General features: G+C 52.9%; 1 protein-coding gene across 1 annotated transcript in view; it reads left to right on the top strand.

Moving 5' to 3' along the window:
• Positions 1 to 19,590, top strand: part of LTN1 (listerin E3 ubiquitin protein ligase 1) — a 452,785-nt gene that overhangs the window by 144,880 nt on the left and 288,315 nt on the right. Inside the window, exon 8 of the mRNA XM_085623083.1 lies at positions 17,728 to 17,918. Coding sequence (XP_085479209.1) covers positions 17,728 to 17,918 — 191 coding nt within the window. The remainder of the gene's footprint in view (positions 1 to 17,727; positions 17,919 to 19,590) is intronic.

The following is a 19,590-nucleotide window of genomic DNA, read 5'->3' as shown; positions in this document are numbered from 1 at the left end:
GCCGCACCACATGGGGGCTAGGTCATCCATGGAAGCAACGAGCATGGTACGCCGCGGGATCGAACACCCAGGGGGGCGCCGGGAGGACACCAGGCAGCACCGGCGCGCAGGGAGAAGAGGAGGATCGCCCAGGCACCGCGGGGAGAGCAAATGACAGGCGAAAGGGAGCCAGGGAGGCCAGGCGGAGAGCGGGCGCCAGTGGAGCGCATGTGAGTGTCAGTGCGGAGCTCTGCAGTAGCGCACACAGGGAGCTGCTGTGTGACGCGGCTAAGAAGAACCAGACCCAAACTAAAGGAAACACCCTCCCTAGGAGGAACAACCAACAAACCCCCCCCCCCCAACCCCCCACCCTACACTTCGAGAACTGAAGCATCTGTCGCCCTAACTTTAACAGCAACTACAAGGCCCCAAGCGAAGCGCTCGGGTGTCAAGAGCGTGGTGGACCCCTCCAGAAGTACGGATGCGAGTGTCCGGTCCTAGATTGCTACACATGAGCTGGAAGCCGCTGAATCCAGGTCCGTAGTGGAGGTCCCAGCAGTGGGACCAGGCCGTCGAACCCCCTGCCGAAACAGAGAACAAAGAAGAGTCATATAGCCGGGCTGCGGGAGAGATCAGAAAGGTCCACTGGCGCGGGGAGGGGGGTCAGGGACGGGTCCAGCAGACGGGGCGACCGGTGCCCAAGGCCCCCAGCCGCCTGGGAGGACGGCCCGGAGGAGGCGGACGAGTCCCTCGGTCTCCTCCCCGATGTGCTCGCGGAGCGAGGCCCAGCCGCTAGCCCCCCCCGGGGCCGCCGGGACTGCGTGCACCTCCTGCGGCTCGGGCGCTGGAGCCCGGCCGCATCCTGGCCCGAAGGCCGCCGAGCTGGCGACACCCGCCCGGTCTGGCGCAGCGGTCGTTCCTCGGTGAGCCAAGTCCAGGCCGCCCGGGGAGTGTCAAAAAACAGGGTCTTACTCTGGAAGACAACGCGGAGGCGTGCTGGGAATTGAAGCTGGTAGCTGAGACCCAGGGAGCGCATCTTGTGTTTCACCTCTATGTACGAGCGGCGTTGCTCCTGGACCTCCCGGGTGTAGTCCGGGAAAACCATGATGTTGTGGTTGTTGAAGGTCAAGGGAGCCTGCACCCGCGCCTCCCTCAGAATAGCGTCTCTGTCCCTGAAGTTGAGGATCCGCAAGATGAAGGGGCGCGGGGGGGCCCCCACAGGAGGCTTGGCGGCCAACGACCGATGCGCCCTTTCTATTACAAACCAGGTGGACAAGCTGGCCGCCGGCATCCAAGACTTGAACCACTTCTCTAGGAAGTCGTCGGTGCGGCCAGATTCAACCCCCTCCGGAAATCCCACCAGGCGGAGGTTGTTGCGGCGGGTCCGATTTTCGGCATCCTCCGCCCGCCGATGCAACTCCTTAGAGTGGGTCGTGAGCTCCCGAACCTGGTCTTGGAGCTGTCGAATGTCGTCCTCCGCCGTCGAGATCCGGGACTCCGTCTCGGTGATGCGGGCCGTGGCATTGCGAAGATCCTGTCGCAGGAGCGCGACGTCCACCTTCACCTCCCCGACCATCCCCTCGAGGGACGCACGGGAGGCGGTGATGGCCTGCAATATGGCGGCAAGGTCCGTGCCAGGAGTCGGTGCCGCCTCCCCGCCCGCACCCGGGGGTCTGAGGTCGTGAAGCGGTCGATTTTGGTCTGGTGGGGCGCGGCCGTCGACTTGGCGCCCCTGTCTTTGCCCATGACTGCCCTCGGGAAGCGCGCGCCGGTGGCCAGGCGCTGTATGGCGAATCTTCGGCCAGCCCCTCCCAACGTCCAAGCGACCGGCCAGTGCGGGGCCGGGGCCGAGGGGAAGGAGAAGGAGAAGTGCTGTCGTCCCTTCGCAGGGGGAGGCCAGGGGTCCACCGAGGATACTGCTGTCCCGCTTCAGAGCCGGTCTGGCGTGGCCCCCTCCCACAGGCGCCGACAGTGCGAGTCCTGTGCCAGGTCCAGCACCCACGACGGGCTCACGGGCTCACCCCGTCAGCGCTCCCGGCCTCGGGCCGCAGCAGGACCCCTCCGGGGGGGGAAAGGAACAGGGCGTCCCCTGCCCAGCAGCGGCAGGCTCCAACCAGCGGTGGCGGGGGAGGGGAGTCCAATGGCTGGCACATGAAGAGGGGCTCCCCCGCCAACCGCTTATGCCGGCACTCACGGTGGGAGCACGTCCGGGGCCCTCCACGAGGCCACTGTCCGGTCGCCTCCGGTGCCGGTCCTTAGGTGCTGCGGGGGAAGGAGTCAGGAGCCAGGGTCGGCATGGCCCACCGGGGCCGCCCACACAGGTCCGCACCTCTCGCCTCAGGCCAGCTGCATCACAGGTCACCGTAGATTCAGGGCCCCCCGGCCACGTATGGTCCTCGCGGCGTCCCGTGGGTCAAGGTAGGCACCCCACCAAGCCGGCAACAGCGTCAGGTGACTCTGGGGACGCCCCCGGGTCCCGTGATGCTCGGCCGGCCGCCGTCAGCCACACGGCCCGCGCCTCCCGCTGGCGCCGCGGGACTCGCGTAGGATTCAGCGCCAGTCACAGCACCAGCCAGCCGCGTCTCTCGCGGCCTCACAGCAAGGGGCGGCAGAACTCGGGCCCGGGAGCAGGAAGACGGCCAAAAGTTCCACCGAGCGTGGTGCCTCGGTCTCGCTGCAGGTAGGGACCTCCAGATCGCCACTAGGACAGCGGGGCACGGATGAAAGCCGGATGCGAGGGGTCAAGCATCGGGAGCCTCACATCGGTGCGGCCATCTTGATGTGCGCCACTCAATTCAAATTCTTACACAGGACTTATTACGACAGGGCAAGAATGCACAAGAGAGGAAGGGCCAAATCACCTAAGTGCCTTAGATGCAACGAGGAAACTGGTAATTATTTCCACACGATATGGGAGTGCCGTGGAGTGCAGATTTACTGGGACAATATACTACTAGAGCTGGAGGCAGTGACAGGCCAAAAGATACCTAGAGATCCCAAATTTGTGCTATTAGGCATAAGTACAGTAGTGGACCTCTCGAAACCACAATTGTTGCTAACCGCTTGGCTTGGTAGTCGCCAAAAGAGATTTGGCACGTAACTGGAGGAAGACACAGGTGCCCACAGTAGACGAATGGAAAAAGGGGATGGACATGTACATGACAGATGAGAAGACCACATATGTGGCTCGGGATGGCCCAAGAAATTCTGGAAAATATGAATGTGACGAGGGGGAATTGGTGAAGGACCCCAGGGACACCAGGTCACCGCTGCTGGTATTGACTCTACTCACACCTGAGAGGAGGGGCTTGAAGGACCCAAAACCACCGGAAGCGGACACAGACGGGGTGGGACGTGCAGAGAGCGAGGAGCAGAGCAAGAGCAAGAGCGAGGAGCGGAGCGAGAGTGAGGAGCGAGAGCGAGAGCCAGTAGCAGAGCGAGAGCCAGTAGCAGAGCGAGGAGCGGAGCGAGAGCGAGGAGCAGAGCGAGGAGCAGAGCGAGAGTGAGGAGCGGAGCGAGAGTGAGGAGCAGGGCGAGAGCGAGGAGAAAAGCGAGGATAGGAGTGAAGGAGAAACAACGGCGGAAACCAGAGGCATCGCCGGGACGTACCCCAAGGAAGGACCCAAGGACGAGGCAGCCGGGGCCCATGAGACGGGTCCCAGCTTCAGGCAAGTGCTAGAGGAAACCGGGAGGTCCCTCGTGGGTTGGTGGTACGTACGCTTGGCCTACTCAGGCTTATAGACAACCGCCGGTAGGGATAGTGAGTGGGCGGCCTCCCATCTCCAACAGGACACACCTGACGATAAGGCCTCGGGGAAGACTGAATCGAAAAGCCCACACCCTAGAGGGAATAAGGGTTTGGGTACCCCCGAAACGCAGTTGCAGAAAAGGGGAGCGAAACCAATAAGAGGGAAAGGACAGATACTAATTGCTCGCCAAGGTGCACCCTGACCTGTGGTGTTGGTAGAACCGCATACAACTCACAGTTCAGCAAAGAGCTCCAGAGAATGTCTGAAGTTTATTTTTTTTTTTTTTTTAAACCGTTTATTACAATCTCAAATAGTTACAAGTATGGGCCTACAACCGTCTGGCCGGCCGCTAGAGTGGCAGTAGCATATGATATACATACAGAAAAATCTCTTGACGGTGCAAAAAGGGTAAATCAGGAGATATCAGTAGTGCTGGCCACATAACTCCAAACCAACAGTACGGTTTCCTTTTGTCAAAACACAACAACACAAAAACAACCACACCCGCAAGGCAACCCGCAATCCCAAGTGACAGCACACGCTCCTTAAGTGGGGGACCCCAACCAATCGCCAAACTCTGAAGAGGGGAATGAGAACAGATCAGGGACAGCGGGACCACATGCCCATGGCTGGGGGAGGGGGTCGGCTAGGGGGACGGAGCTGGCGAAGCAGCCGGCAGCAGCGGCGGCTCGCAAATACCCCCGCGATAGGCGTTCCAGGGGCCCCAGATTTTCACCCACGCCCCAGGCTTACCCCTCGCAACATACACCACCTTTTCACGAAACATACACCAATCCATGTGTTCTTTCCAGGCCGACACCGCCGGAGGCCTCTGGGATCCCCACAATTGAGCAATGTCACGCTTAGCAATCATGTATCCCAGAGTCACCCACCGCGTCTGCGGAACCGAGTAGTCAGTTGGCTCCCACACATTCAGCAAGCATCTCCTCGCTTCAGGCAACAGCACGACACGCGTAACCGCTCGCAGGACCTCATGCACACCACGCCAGAATCGCTCCACCTTTGAGCATTCCCACAGAATATGCAAGAAAGTTGCCAAAGCACCACAGCCACGCTTACACAGTCCATCCTCAGCTAAGCCCATACGTAGAAGCCTTGGCCCCGTCACGTAAACCCGGTGGAGGATCTTAAGCTGGACGAAGCGAAGGCGAGCCGGGATGGCCACCTCCTTCGGAGAGGCCACCGCGGACATCCAGTCCTCGTCGTCCAACTCCAGCCCATCGGCAACCCAGGCCTCGCGGAGGCCAGTCAGCAGGCCCGATCGGTCGTTAATCAGTTTTTTATATATAAGGGAGATCGTGCTGTCTGGGACATGGCCATCCAGCACTCTGTCCTCCAGGGGGGAAGACTCCGGAATGGACGCGACCTCCGGGAAGACGGAGCCCAGCGCGTGGCGGACTTGTAAGTACCGGAAGTACTCACTGCCTTGCAACTGAAACTCCGTCTGCAGCATCTCGAAAGTTTTGAATCCCCCCCTCGTCCAGAGATCTCCCACTGTGCTGATGCCGATCGTGTCCCATTTCTCGAAGCCCTTCGAGGTCCACAAGGCGCCCAACCTCGCCGACGCATATAGCGGTGACGCCCGGGTCAAACGGTCCTTCCACCCCATAGCTGCGTTAGCCGCGTGCCATACACGCACCATGACACGCGTCGGTCCCGTCAGGCGAGGGTCCGGCGCGCCAGAGTAGAGCGCCCGATTGTAGTCGCCACCGGGCAGGAGCATCTTGTCCATTTCAAATGCCGGGTTCAGGGCGGGCCCGTAAAGGCCATGGTTAATCGCAGCCAGCTGGGAGGCCCAGTAATACCGTTTAATATCCGGGAGGGCAACCCCCCCATCGTACCACGGGAGCGTCAATTTAGCCAAGGCGATACGTGGCCTCCCGTCCCAGAACAGGCGACGCTGCAAACTCTCCACCTCTCGGAAGTAGCGCGCCGGAACCAAATCCATAGTGTTCTGGAGAGCGTACAGAAAGCGCGGCAACGACATCATCTTAAACAAGGCCGCTCGGCCAAGCGGCGAAAGCGGCAGACGCCGCCAACGCACCACGTCCTCCTTCAAGCGCTGGAGGGGGGGCAGCAAATTCCGCTCGTAGCGGGCCTCCGGGTCCAGAGTAATATATATACCCAGGTACCGAAACCCCTGGGAGGCGATCTGGATCGGACAGTCCCGTGGTAGGACCGGAGCCTCCCCGGCAAGCACATATACACAGGATTTCGCCCAGTTGATGACGAGGCCTGAGTTGCGACCGAATGAGCGCAAAACATCAACTAGGACGATCAGTGATTTACGCGGGGAGGCGAGATATAGAAGGATATCATCAGCGTAGAGGGACACACGGTCCTCATGCTCGGGGGTCCAACGGAGACCACGGATGAAAGGGTGCCACCGCAGCCACTCCGCCAGGGGCTCCAGGGCCAGTGCAAACAGGAGAGGCGACAGGGGGCAGCCCTGTCGCGTACCCCGTCCCAGTGCGAATGGGGCCGAAACTCGTCCATTCACCACCACCTGCGCCAATGGGCCGGAATACAACAACTTGACCCAGCTGATGAAGCCCGGTCCGAAGCCAAACTTCGCCAGCATCGCCCAAATGTATGGCCACTCAAGCGTATCAAACGCCATGGTGGCGTCCAGGGACGCCAAGATGGCCGGTTCCCGCACGAACGGGACACGCGCGAGCACCCCGTGCAAGCGTCGCAGATTAAGGGCCGTGTTACGATGGGGTATGAAACCGGACTGGTCTTGGTGGACCAAGTCGCCCACCACGCCGACCAGCCGGTTGGCCAGCACCTTGGCGAGGATTTTGGGCTGCGCGTTCAAGAGCGAGATAGGCCTATAGGATGTGACCCGCTCACGGGGTCTCCCCTCCTTGTGGATCACCACGATCGTGGCCAGACGCTGGTCCGGCGGAAGGGAACCCCGCGAGCAGGCCGCCAGGAACATCGCGCGCAGGTGGGGCGCCAGCACATCCGGTCGCAGCTTGTACAGCTCGATAGGAATGCCATTGGGGCCCATGGCCTTGCCAGATGCGACCGAGCGGATAGCAAGGGCAATTTCGTCCGAGGTGGGAGGAGCGTCCAGCGAATCCCTGTCCTCCACCGAAAGGGAGGGCAGCGCGATGTCCCGAAGCAGGGCATGGGAATCCTCCTCCGAGCAGGGAGAAACCGGGGAATATACCTCGCGGAAATAATCCGCGAAGCAGGAGACAATGGCGTCCGGCTCGGTGACACATACACCATCCATCCTCTCGATCAACGGAACCACACGACTCGCTCTCTCCTTTTTATCCAACCACGCTATCAATTTACCAGCCTTATCACCCACATCATACAGTCGCCCCTGTTGCTCTCTACTGAGGCCCCTGGCCGCCTCCGTGACGAGGACCCTATAGGCCGCCTGCTTGAGATGTAGAACATGCAATGTGGCATCCGTCACCCCGCTCCCCAGGTCACCCTCTAGTTCAGTAATTTCGGCCTCCACCCGGGTTACCTCCTCCCGCTCGCGCCTCCGGGCATGGGAGATAAAGGAGAGGGCCTCCCCCCTAAGAACTACCTTAAAAGCCTCCCAAAGGGAGATGGCAGAAGGGACAGACCCCACATTCTCCTCAAAGTACCGCTGCAAGGATTTGATCAATTCGGCTCGAATAGTGGGGTTGCGCAGGTACCAGGCATTGATCGGGGCTACCCTGCCCTCCCCCCTCGGGAAGACATCAAGATGCAGCAGTAGTGGGGAGTGATCTGAAATACCCCGCGCCAAATGGCGCACCTCTCCCACCCTCCCAGCATAGGCCGCAGGAACCAGGATATAATCAAGCTGCGAGAGGCTACCATGGGCACCCGAGTGGAAGGTGTATTGCAGCTGCGCGGGATGCTTTAGTCGCCAGCAATCCACCAATCCTAGTGTATCTAAGAGGCCGGACAGCCACGCCTGTGCCCGGGGGAGGTCCCTGGGGGGATGACGATCCATAGACCCCGAAGCCACCGCATTGAAGTCCCCCCCAACTACCAGAAGCCCATCCGGGAGGTCAAGGAGGAGGCGCCCCAGGTCCGCAAACGTGGTAGATTGCAACCCCGGCGGAACGTACACTGATACAAAAACGACCACTCTGCCCTCCATTCTACCCACCAAGACAGTGTAACGTCCCCTCTCATCATGGCGCACCTCATCAATCTCCAATGGGAGCGAGTTCTTAATCATGATGCCCACCCCCCGCGAGCCCGAGGTGAAGCCCGAATGGGCCACCAAGCGATAGCCTCTCCGATTCATGGCATGAAAGGAATTACCTATAAGGTGTGTCTCCTGCAGGAAGATCACATCTGGTGAAATTCGTTTCAGATACTGCAGGACCACACCACGCTTAATCCTATCCCCCAGTCCGTTAACGTTCCATGATAACACAGTCAGATCCCTACCCCCCATCATACATAGAAGCCATCAATCGTCCCCCAAAGAGCATCTCAAAAACAACAATACAGTAAAGGGTTCGCCTTGCGGTGCAAACAAACAACACTCCACCCCCACCCACCCATCCCAACAGAACTCCCCCCTCCCTGCACCCCTGCATGAGCCCAGACAGCCCCCCCAAAGTGCAGTGTGCCTGTCGCCCCATAGATGAAAAACTAACTAGTCCCCCAGAGGAGGAGGGAAAGCCCCCAACGGACCCCGTACGACCTCCATAGGAGGGGAACATACACGATCAGTGAATGGTAACCGAAATGTTGTCCAGAGCAAGGCCTACTATTCACCCCTCAGTTCTGATCCGGCGAGCCCTCCCCGCCAACCGCACCCCCCCACCCCCCGGCCCCGATCCCCAGGCAGAGTATCCAACCAGTCCCCAGCCGCCTCGGGACGGTAAAAAAAGTGCGTGCGACCATCCACCTCCACCCTCAGCTTAGCTGGAAAAAGCATTGAGTACTTAAGGTTCATGTCCCGTAGGCGACGTTTAACTCCGAGAAAACTCAGTCTCTGCTTTTGGACCGTCGGAGTAAAGTCAGGGTAGAAATTCACGTCCATATTATCGAGCTTGACCGGTCCCTGTAGCCTGGAAGTCTGCAAGATAGCGTCTCTGTCCCGAAAGTTAAAAATCCGGGCAATGAGAGGCCGCGGCGGAGCTCCGACCTTAGGTCTTCCTCCGGGGACCCTGTGAGCACGTTCCACCGCAAAAAGTTTACTCAGCCCCCGGGGCTGGAGATGGGTGAGGATCAGGTCTTCCACAAACAAATCTGCCGCCTCCTCCTCCCGTCCCTCCGGCACCCCGACAATACGAACGTTGTTCCTCCGGGCCCGACCCTCGGCGTCCTCCAATCGACGGTCCATCATGGCGCTCGCCTGGCCAAGCCGGTGCACCTCCTTTTGAAGGGCCGCCACGTCTGTAGTGAGACTTGAGGTGGTGTGGGCCAGGGAATCGACCCGGTCATTTGTTTTAGACAAGTCGGCTCTCACCAGGCCCACCTCCACCAAGGCCGAGTCTATCTTCTGCGCCAGAGTATCAAAGCGCTGGTCCACCGAGGCCTTCATCTCGGCAATGGCGCCCATGACGTCCCGGAGGGTCAGATCCGCGGGTTGAGCAGACGCCTCAGCCGGGCCCGCGGGGGATGTACGCTGTGCCTCTGGGGATCCCTTCTGGAGGGTATAGCGGTCCATACTGTTTGACTGAGGTGCCGGGCCGCGGCGGGTCGATTTCACCTTGGCCCGGTCGCCATCTTGCTTTGTGGACATGTCGCACTCCCAAAGTCGTGCCAATCTCCTCGAAAGGGCCGATAAACCAGTTCACGGGTTCCGGGGGGGGGTGACCACTGGACCGCAGGACAACTCACAGCCGGCGGGTCAGCCGGGCGCAGGGACAAGGCCACACCACCGCACCCCGCTCCGCAACCCTACCTCGCTTGAGGGCAAGGAGGGCGCAGAAGCGAAAGTGAAAGCGCGGGGTACGCGAGTCGCTCAGCCCTGCCCGCCGCTGTTGTTCGCTTTGTCCCCGGATCGCCCCACAACTCCAATCCGGGGGGCCGGCGCGGAGAAGGCCGCAATCTTCGATCGGTGCTCCCACCAGTGTCCGGGGTCCGATTCGAGAACGGAAAACGGGTGCCGCCTCAGCTCGGGTACACAGACACAGTCCCCTCATCAAAGACAGGATATAATCAGGATTAATTCAGGAGGTCGCGGAGGTCCTCGGGAGCTTCGCACCTACGCGGCCATCTTGGTTGCGCGCTAGGCTCCTCCCCCATGTCTGAAGTTTATGATGATCTGTGGAGATAAAAGCGACAAGGCATCAAAGCAAAACACTTGATGGATGTCTGCTTAAGTGCCCGCATAATGCTCCACAGTAGTGACTAAAATCATGCTATGTAATAGCATGCTCCTCCAAGGTGTGGCACGCCTCTTATTGAAAAGCGCGTGGTTAAGCAGGCATTTAATTCGCTGTGCCTATGTCATGATTTGCCATCCCCAGAAGTAGTGGCAAAGTATACAAAACCTTTACCAGTGTCGCACTGAAACAGAAAGGTAGAGCGAAACATGCAAAGGCCTGAGATTCAGGTATCAATTAGACCAGAATAAGGATTTGCGAATAATGTATTCACAACCTCGTGTAACGTGTCACGTGTATGGTGGAGAGAAAGTGTTGTCGAACATGATCAAATGACGGTGTTTGGGCTGGGCCAAAACACCAAGTTTCACACTGGCAAGAAAAGGTTTGGGCTTACTTAAAGTTACTGTGAACTTTACAACATGGATCCTGGTGGGGAGCGATGGTTACTAGTACCTCACTGAAATGAGACGGAGATACAGAAAGTTAAACAGTGGTTGGGGATATGATAACAGGTTTGCGAAGTTACGAGGGGGATGCGTGTCTCGTACTCACAGTTCCTTCACCATGCACCCGCTCAGCACCTAGGGATTCCCTTCCGGTAGACCCGCATGTTTCAGTTCGTGTTCAGCCGATTCCCTTATGAAGGGATGCTGTTAGTGGGGCCATTCCCAATGACGTCATCCGACGCAACGTGCAGTTTCAGTGCAGTGACGGTCTGGTGATGTCCTGCTGCGCTAGAACACTAGAGCGCATACTGTGGCGTTCTGTCTGACCCTACGTCAGTGTATAGTGAGGCCATAGACGGCGCCGCTTGTTCATGCTGCGTGTGAATGGTATCACGTTATTCACATCTGACAGGGGGATCGCCACACAAAAAGAAACAGCAGTATCAGAGAGTGTCAATGTGTTCAGATACTGATTCTTGATGTGAGCGATGCCGCTCTGATCACAGCGTCCGAGTGAAGCAGTCAATGTGCAATTAAAAAAGGAATGTGCAATCAAAACAAGGATGTGCAATAAAGGGCAATTAAAAATTGATGCTCAATAAGCGATACCATGCCGAACACTGGTAAAGGTGTGGGCGTGGGCATTTGCATTAGAGATAGTTCCGGGCACCCATATATTGGAAGGACAGCTGGCAAAGAATCCACTTGGAGAGCTCAAACTGTGTAGACAAGAGTGATTACGCTTCATCTGGGTATGGTAAAAACGTAAGAGACTGAGATGTATGATAGTGCCTTTAGGATAAAATGGCTTATTACTAATCTCTATGTAAGTGGAGTAGGTGGAATGTCATGCCTAGGAATGTCAGCGCCTTAATACAGAGCCCCAAGGGATGTTGTCAATGAGCCTGTGTATATGTGTGGCTAGGTGGTACACCCACCATTGTTCTTTTTCGAACAGCAGACCAGTGGAAGTGTTCCCTGGTTTTAGTTGCTCGATGATTGTCAATCGTATGTCATTGGGGTTGGGCTGAGCTTGTGCAAAATGTTCAGTTAGTTTAGTAGCATTCCTCTTGCACCTTATGTTGCTGCGGTGCTCACACATACGTTGTTTGACCTTACGTGTGGTCATGCCCACGTACCTTAGGTTACAAGGGCATGAGAATAAATAAACCACGTTAGTGGAATTACAATTTGTATGTGACCGCTGAGTCCACGTTTTACCTTCTTCGAGTGTTAAGGTTTTGGTGGTAGCTGTTAAATGGCAAACCCTGCATGAACCGTAGGGGAAATGTCCAGTGATGGAGGTTAACCCCCAAGAGTTAAGAACAGATGGGGCTGCCTCCAGATTGGTGCCTTTAGGGCGAGTAATGTACCAACGCCTCCCTTATACTCCTTGCTCTTTTGAATGAAAATTGGGGTTTCTCCCACCTCCTCTTGTTACTTTCCAAAATCCGCCAGTGTTTGTTGATTGAGCTCTTGATAGCGTTAGATGCAAGACTGTATGTCGTAACACATGTGAGGGGAATGTCAGTGTTGGTTCTCAGGTTGTCCTCCAAGAGGGCCTCACTGGGCAGGTTCCCAGCCCGTTTGCAACTTCTTGTCAATATCCTCTCAGGGTAACCACGTTTTTGGAGTTTCTGTGTGAGCTCCTTAGCCTGGGATCGGTAGTCTTTGACCTTGTTGCAATTGCGCCAGAGCCAGAGATACTGGCCGTAGGGTAGGTTTTCCCGCAGAGGTCTAGGGTGGAAGCTGGGAAACGTCTTCGTGAGGAGTCTGTCTTCACTCTTGGTTATGACGACATCCAAGAAAATCATTTCCTGCATGCGGAAAGAATGGGTGAACTTCAAATTCACGTCTAGAGTATTTATACATTTGAAGAACTCCATTAATGTGGTTTCAGTTCCGTGCCAGATGACAAAGATGTCATCAATATACCTCTTCCAGAAGGATATATTGGACGAATATGGGTTGCCGGCAGACAGAATGTATTTACATTCAAAATCATGAACGTAAAGGCCTGCCACGCTGAGGGCGAATTTGCTACCCATAGAAGTGCCTGTCGTTTGTAAAAAGAGGTTACCTTTGTATTCAAAGAAGTTTTGTTTTAAAGCCAGGGTATCGCACTCGACGATTAACCGTTTCGGTGTTTTGTACTCCCATGTGGATTCATTGAGGGCCTCACTCAGGACCCTGATGGTATCTTCCTAGGGAATGCTGGTATAAAGGCTCTCAATGTCGAGAGAGACCAGAGCGGTGGAGTTGATGTCCACAACGCGGTCTTGTAGGAGGGCCAAGAAACTTTTGGTATCCTTAAGATAGGTAGATGCCTTTTTAATCAGAGGCTTGAGAAAAAAGTCACAGAAGCGTGACAAGTAATCAAGAAGTGAACCTATCCCTGAGACGATAGGGCGTCCGGGGGAGGTGTCCTGTTCTTGTGTATCTTAGACAGGGTATAGAAGTATGGTATCACTCCACTGCCTGTAGTCAGAAAATCTGCCTCCTGCTTGGATATGTCACCACTCACTTCTACGTGGTTAAAAAGACGTGTGATGGTAGCCTTTAGTTGTGGTGAAGGATCTGAAGTGAGGGGGATGCAGTTGTTCCGATCACTCAGGAGGCGTCTACACTCAGTGTCATAGTCAGCAGTGTCCTGGATCACTAGACCACCACCCTTGTCTGCAGGTTTAATGACTAATGTGGTGTCTGCCTGTAGTAACTGTAGTGCTTGGAATTCCGCTGCGCTCATGATTTTGTAAGCTCCATTGTCTACAAATTTCTCCACGTCATTAAATACAGCTTGTTCGAAAACAAGTATTTCGGCAGGAATTGTGTGTGTGGGTGGGTTAAAGGTAGACTTGGTACGGAGTTGAGTCGCGCCCGCAGAGTCATTAGTTACCGTGGTTCCAGTTTTTTCAAAAAAGGCCTTCAGTTTCAATTTTCTAAAAAACTCAGCCAATTCACAATGTAAACGGAACTTATCTAAGCACGCTGTAGGGGTGAACCGAGTCGCTCTCTAGGACTTGGGTTTCTACAGGGGTTAGTTCTAAGTAGGAGAGGTTGGTGATTAAACTCACTGCTTGTTGGTTCCTGCTTGCTGGTCGCAAACATTTGTTCCGTGTGTTGTTGCCCACTGCTTCCTCTTGTTCCCAGTGCACTTGGTTTGTCCCTCTCCTTTTCCCCCTTCCTCTCCGGCCCCTCTCTAAAACAAGCATTGGCATAGCCAATAGGTCTCGCCTTTGGGACTGTTTAAGTGTTTAGCCATGCAACAGTTAATGTTGTTGCACCAAGGATATTGTGCTGGATAACTAAACACTTATAAGGTCCCAAAGGCGAGACCTATTGGCTATGCCAATGCTTGTATTCTTAGTTTCTCGCTCTTTACTTCTGGTCCCCTTCTGCCGTCTGCTGCCCTTCCGTTGCATTTAGCGCCAGGACGCCCCTTTGGTGGGGCAGCCGTGTGCTCTATAAAACTACTTTACTTACTTACTTACTTACTTACTTAGGAGGTAGCGTGGTCATTGGGCCCAGCTCTCACAGTAAGAATCCACCTAAATCGTTGAGCACCTGCAAATGCTGCGGTAACACATGCACTGGCTTCTCTTTCCCCATACGTACATAAGAAGGGACGCACTGCCAAGCTCCCCGGAATCACCTTGTGAAAGCCAAGCACATCTGGACAACTCATTGTCACACCAGTAGCACACATGTGCTGTGCAAATACCAGCAGCATAACAAGTTTAAATCATTATAACTATCACCGAGCAGGACTGGCCCAAAGAGAACTGCCCCATGTCTATTCTGTCACAGTGAAATAAACAACACACCCTAAATGACAAGGGTAGTGAACATGATGTAGTTGGGGACTGTCCAAGTCTGGAGACAGCCTGCAATCATACTAAACAGAACACCAACATTTATTATTAGGATTTTTAGTACAGTATTATTCCTTTTATTCTACATGTGTGAAGGGATTTCATAATCCGTACGTTCGCTCATTCCATAAACCAAGCAGACCTTTGGTCTACCTACTGAGGTAAGTTTACCAGCAGTCCAAGGCTGGACCACTCTAGTTTAAGGCATTGAAATCAACATTCAAACCGAGTTTTCCCTTGAGAGAGGGCCATATTAAAACCACTGGGTGGTCGAAGTTCACGTGTTCTGAGAAAAACTTTGGATTTTGTTTCCCAGCACACTAGTCTGTGCCTTGTACATTTCACACCACAGACTAAACCCACAGTTTAAAACTAACATTCACTTTAATAGAGCCGTGCACCTGTTTCTCCTTCCCCTGCGGCTTAGCTTTCAGAAGCCTTCTGCAGAGTAATGCTGCAGGAAACCCTACAATAGGGTTGACCTTCCATCGACTTACAGATCCATTGGTGTTCGTGACACCACCAACCTCGCGCACAAGGACCCCTGCTGGGAACAGCAATGCGTGAGTGATTGGGATCCTAAATCTGAGGTTCTGCCGCAACACGGTCAGGCGTATGTCACGCAAAGCAGTCCTTGCTAAACTGACACGTCAAAGTGAAGCTAAAATTGAAGCAAGTCGTTTTAAAAGAAGCTTGTTAGAGTAATAAAGGAACAGTAGGTGTAGACGTTTGACACAGATGATTAAAATTACAGCTCCTGAAACATGCCTCCCACTATGAGTGGAAGGCAACAAAGCCAGTGAAGATTGCTAATCGATTGCGCACAATGACGATCTTGTCAATGTAACTGCCTGCTTATCTTCCACTCAACTTTCTGAATCCCCTTCAGAGGCGAACCCCCTCCCTTACACATTGCATGACAACGGTAGACCAGAAATAGTCGCCTGATGCGGAAACACATAACGAGGAAGGTAACACCTACATCAATTATCACTTTGTTGTAAATGTATGTATACATCACAACATTGTCATTAATTGCCATGTTACTATTATTGGGTGTTTTTAAATAAAATCGTGAAATGATGGGTTGTTGCATTGGACCAGTTATTATTCTCACTGCTGGATGCCCATGTGAGATGCATTAGTACCATGAATCAATCAGACAGCGGAGTGCTATTCTGTAGAGTTGGCATTAATCAGCTTGACAACCTGTCATTTAGGATCGGTGCAGGTGCATAATACAGCGCTGACTTGTAGTCAGGATAAAACTCCCAGGACTGCAGAAGGCGGGAGTAGATCACACATGCAAACCTGTCCCCGGTGGCTTGCGTCAAGAATTAACATCTCAAATAGCAAACACCTCCAAATGATAACGAGTGGTGCGCGCGTGCGATACAGCGATACATCTGGTTTCAATTATCGCCCCCGAGTCTGGGCACGATAATTGAAACCACATGCGGGCCGTGCGGGTAACCGACACCAATAGGCCATGGGCGGAGCAATGCGCCCACCTTTGGCCAATTGCGTGCTGTCTTTGTTAAAAAGACGCACGCAAAGGCCAATAGTGTGGGCCAAAACAAAAAGCACACGCACGAGCGTGTGCGATTCTTAGGTTAGTTTTCGAAAGCCCTTACATTAAGTCTTCGCCAGAACAGCCATGCGCGCTGTTACAGGCTCGACCTAAAAAGGAGGTCGGTAGGTGTTTTGTGGAAATGGCGGGGTATGCATAAATGCTGGGTTCCAGCCCATCATGGGGAACTGTGGGTTGTGAAATTGGTTCGGGAAAACTCCACTGCCTTGTGGCTGGTAAAACTGTTGGTGGTAACGCTGCCTGTTGTTGCCCCTGCGCCTGCCCCTTGGTCTGCTCCCTCCACCACTTGACCCGCTGGATGTGGAGGCATCATCATCTGAGGTGTCGGAGGTGCTGGTATTCTTTGGGGGGGGGGGGGGTGTAGTCAGGTTCAGCATAAGGGTAAGCTTTTGTAAATATGAATTTCTTAAGGTCTTTTTGAAATTTTTGAGCCTTAGACTGGGTGAGGTTCTCTTTATATTCGTTGAACTATTTGTTAAGTTCCTCCAGTCTCTTCTTGTAGCCTGTGAGGGTGGTTTTGAAATGAGTTTCTTTAAGTTGGATCACTACCATGAGTGCCTCAGACAATCTCAATGCTGTTTTGATTATCAAAACCAGCCAGTCGCGGGTACAATGCCACGCGATCTGGGCCCATTCTTAGCAAAGCATCTTCCAGAAAGATGCGTGGAGCATTCGTAACCAATAGGCCCTTAGGTGCCATGTTATTACGAAGGTACTCGGTGAGTATAGTACCATGTAGGATGGTTCTAATTCTGATTCGTTTTTGCTCCGTAAGTTTATCCCATTCGGAGGTTTGGGAAATGGTTTGAGCTATTGATGGGTCAGAAAACAGTGAGGGGTCTGCCAGGAGGGGATCGACCTCTGCATCTGAATGTGAGAGCCCTGGGTTGTCCATTTTGCTGCAGGGGTGTGTAATCAGGGGTTCGACAACAGAAGAAAAGGAAAAGAGAGAGAGACAAACTCTTGCATCTGTGCGCAGCCTTAGTATTTGAAAAACAGTCTGTTTTTCTTGATCCTGACGAATGCCTCACCTAATGACTTGAGAGGCTGAAACATGTTGACCACAAACTTTCACCATACTAGGATGTTTCCTGGCAAATTAAACCAGTGATCACGCATCCATCACCTGTTTTTAACCAGTGCCGGGCCCTCAACCATTAAAGTTTTTTGGAGAAGGCTCCTACTCTTTTTTAAAAAATCACTCACATTGTTTTGGTACATTCACCCCACAAAACACAAAATCCCGCTCCGCTGTAGTCAAGCGTCGCAGCACAACAGGGAAGCTTTCGGCCTCTCTGGTGGGAACCCAATGATGAAGCAAGTCACCAACTAGGTTGGTGAGTGAGGGTTCTTTTAACCAAGAGTGACTTCTCCTGCTACCTCCCTTTCCCCTATTTTTGCACTCTTTTGTTGTTTATTTGTAGTATCCTAGGGGGAATAAGAGTGCACTGTGTGTATCCCTTCCTCCTGTTGTTTTCATATATTATTTTAGTAACATTTCCTAAACACAAAATATGCAATTGATTTGCTATTTCATAGTTGTTCTCTTATTTTCATCAGTTTTAATTATAGACCCTTTCTAATTTAATTGATATATTGTGTTACCTTCCAGCCAACAACTCAAACATGCAAATGTAAATCTGGATAATTCTGCGTGCCTAGTAACTTTCCTTGTTCCTGTCAGAATCAGAACTTCTTTATTGCTTAAAAAGGAACTTGCATTGGTAAGTTGGTTTGCTACTAACGCATGTCTTGTTTCTGCAGGATTGTTGGACACATGTCAGCGCAAAGAAGGGGGTGCTGCCGAAGCTGTGGACCGTGCTCAAGGAAGGAGGGCGAGGTCTGGCCACGGTTATATATCCCTATCTCTTGCCTTTTCTCAGCAAGCTTCCCAGTGCAATGACTGACCCAAGAGTTGAATTCTACAGCATGTACTTTACCTCTATGATTCAAGGGTATGAACTTTTCCAATCCTAATATTGTCATTGTTATTATTGTTGTTGTTGTTGTTATTATTAATCCTTTTTCTTTACTGCTGGACCTGGCTTCACATGAAAAATTAAATTAGTTTTGCAAATGTCAATAATATTTCTTCAGGGTCCTGCAACTCATGAATAATCACTGGAATCTTCAGTATTTTGTGGTTTTCGTTGACAAAAGATGAACTTGCAACCATAATTTCTCATCTAAAGCTCTGTCGGGGTGTAGTTCTCCATGCTGTCAGGAATGTCATTGGTGACCCGTCATGTCCTATATTCTGATTGTCATATCTCAGATGTCCATCTTTCTCACCTCCAATTACTAATATTTTTCATTCAGAGGCGTGAGCCCCTTTTTCGCGTCACGCATCTTTTTGAACTTCAGATGAGCCTCACATCCACCTATAAATGTGCACTCTTACGCCTCAAAAGAACTCACAAGATAGTTTTTTAGGGTGCTTCTGTCCTTAACTCCTTGCTCTTAGATTTGCCTTGGGCAGCACCTCCGGATTGTATCGTGCCTACATCGGTATAGCGCTTCGTACCCGTGACGGAGTGCTTTAGCTGGTTGGGTAGCAGGCCCCTCACTTTGGAGCGTAGGTTTAAAGCGTGACCAGTGTTTCGGTGTTTCGTGTGATTTCCAGTGGTGTGTTTTCATCGGGCATGTGTAGCTGTTTTCCATACGCGGGTGTTTATCTTGATTGTGTGGGTCTTACTTTCTTCTCTTTGGCTTGTAGGGTCAGGAGTTAGTTTCGGGGGGCAAGCTTTCTCTTCACTGCTTTCCTGGTTTCCATGTGGTTTTGGAATTTTGTTGTCTTTGCTGGGAGTGAAATCCGAAATGTTATAGCCGGGTTGAAGAAAGAGGTTGCATCAATGTGTACGTTTTGTATGACGGAATGGGGAGTTAACAGTATAGAGCTCAGTGCTCCATTCTGTAAATATCTTTGCGTGAATGAAGGACGCCCTTGTGCCCTATGGCCCTATGTCCAGAAGATAGTGCCTTGAAGGAGGTGCCTGTAGTCGTGATTAGTTAGCGAAGGGCTGGTGTGATATGGTCGCTTAGGAGTGGGTGTGGTAATTGTCTGTCTGTGTCACGTAGTACTCTTTGAAGCCTTCGCAGTCTGTACAGTGCTCTCATAGGTAAGTTGTATGCACTCCAGCTGTGCAGTTTACAGCTTCTATGAGAAACTGGTGCGGCATGACGTGTCCGATTCTTCACGGTGAAAAATGTGCTTTATGAATGAAAGATCTGTTCCATTTACCTTTCATTCTCCGTATCATTTTTACCATGATAATGCGCTTGCTTTTTTCCACAAAAATTATGTTTTGGCGATAGCTGATTTATGTTGGTTAGTAGGTGGTTTTAAGGGATGTAATTTGCCATTCGGTTATATGGACCGTTCCAAAATTAATCTGCTTGCATATTCTGCCATCATGTGGTTAAATCAGGAACAAGCATTTAGAGAATGTATAAACAGTCTCTGGGTTTATTCGAGTTCTTGTTTTCGTGGAAGAAAGACCTTTTGTTTTGATGCCCTTCACCGCTTTATTACATGAATGTCGTTTACTTATTTACTTGCTTTCTTGTTTACCTTGGGGCCTTCTAGGCATTTGTATTCTATAATATAGAAGCTGTGTCTGAAGTAAG

Source organism: Triturus cristatus, chromosome 8 (genome assembly GCF_964204655.1).
Source record: "Triturus cristatus chromosome 8, aTriCri1.1, whole genome shotgun sequence".
In the NCBI taxonomy this organism is placed as follows: domain Eukaryota; kingdom Metazoa; phylum Chordata; class Amphibia; order Caudata; family Salamandridae; genus Triturus; species Triturus cristatus.
The sequence above is the reverse complement of the archived record's forward strand: the minus strand, read 5'-3'. Positions and strand labels throughout refer to the sequence as shown.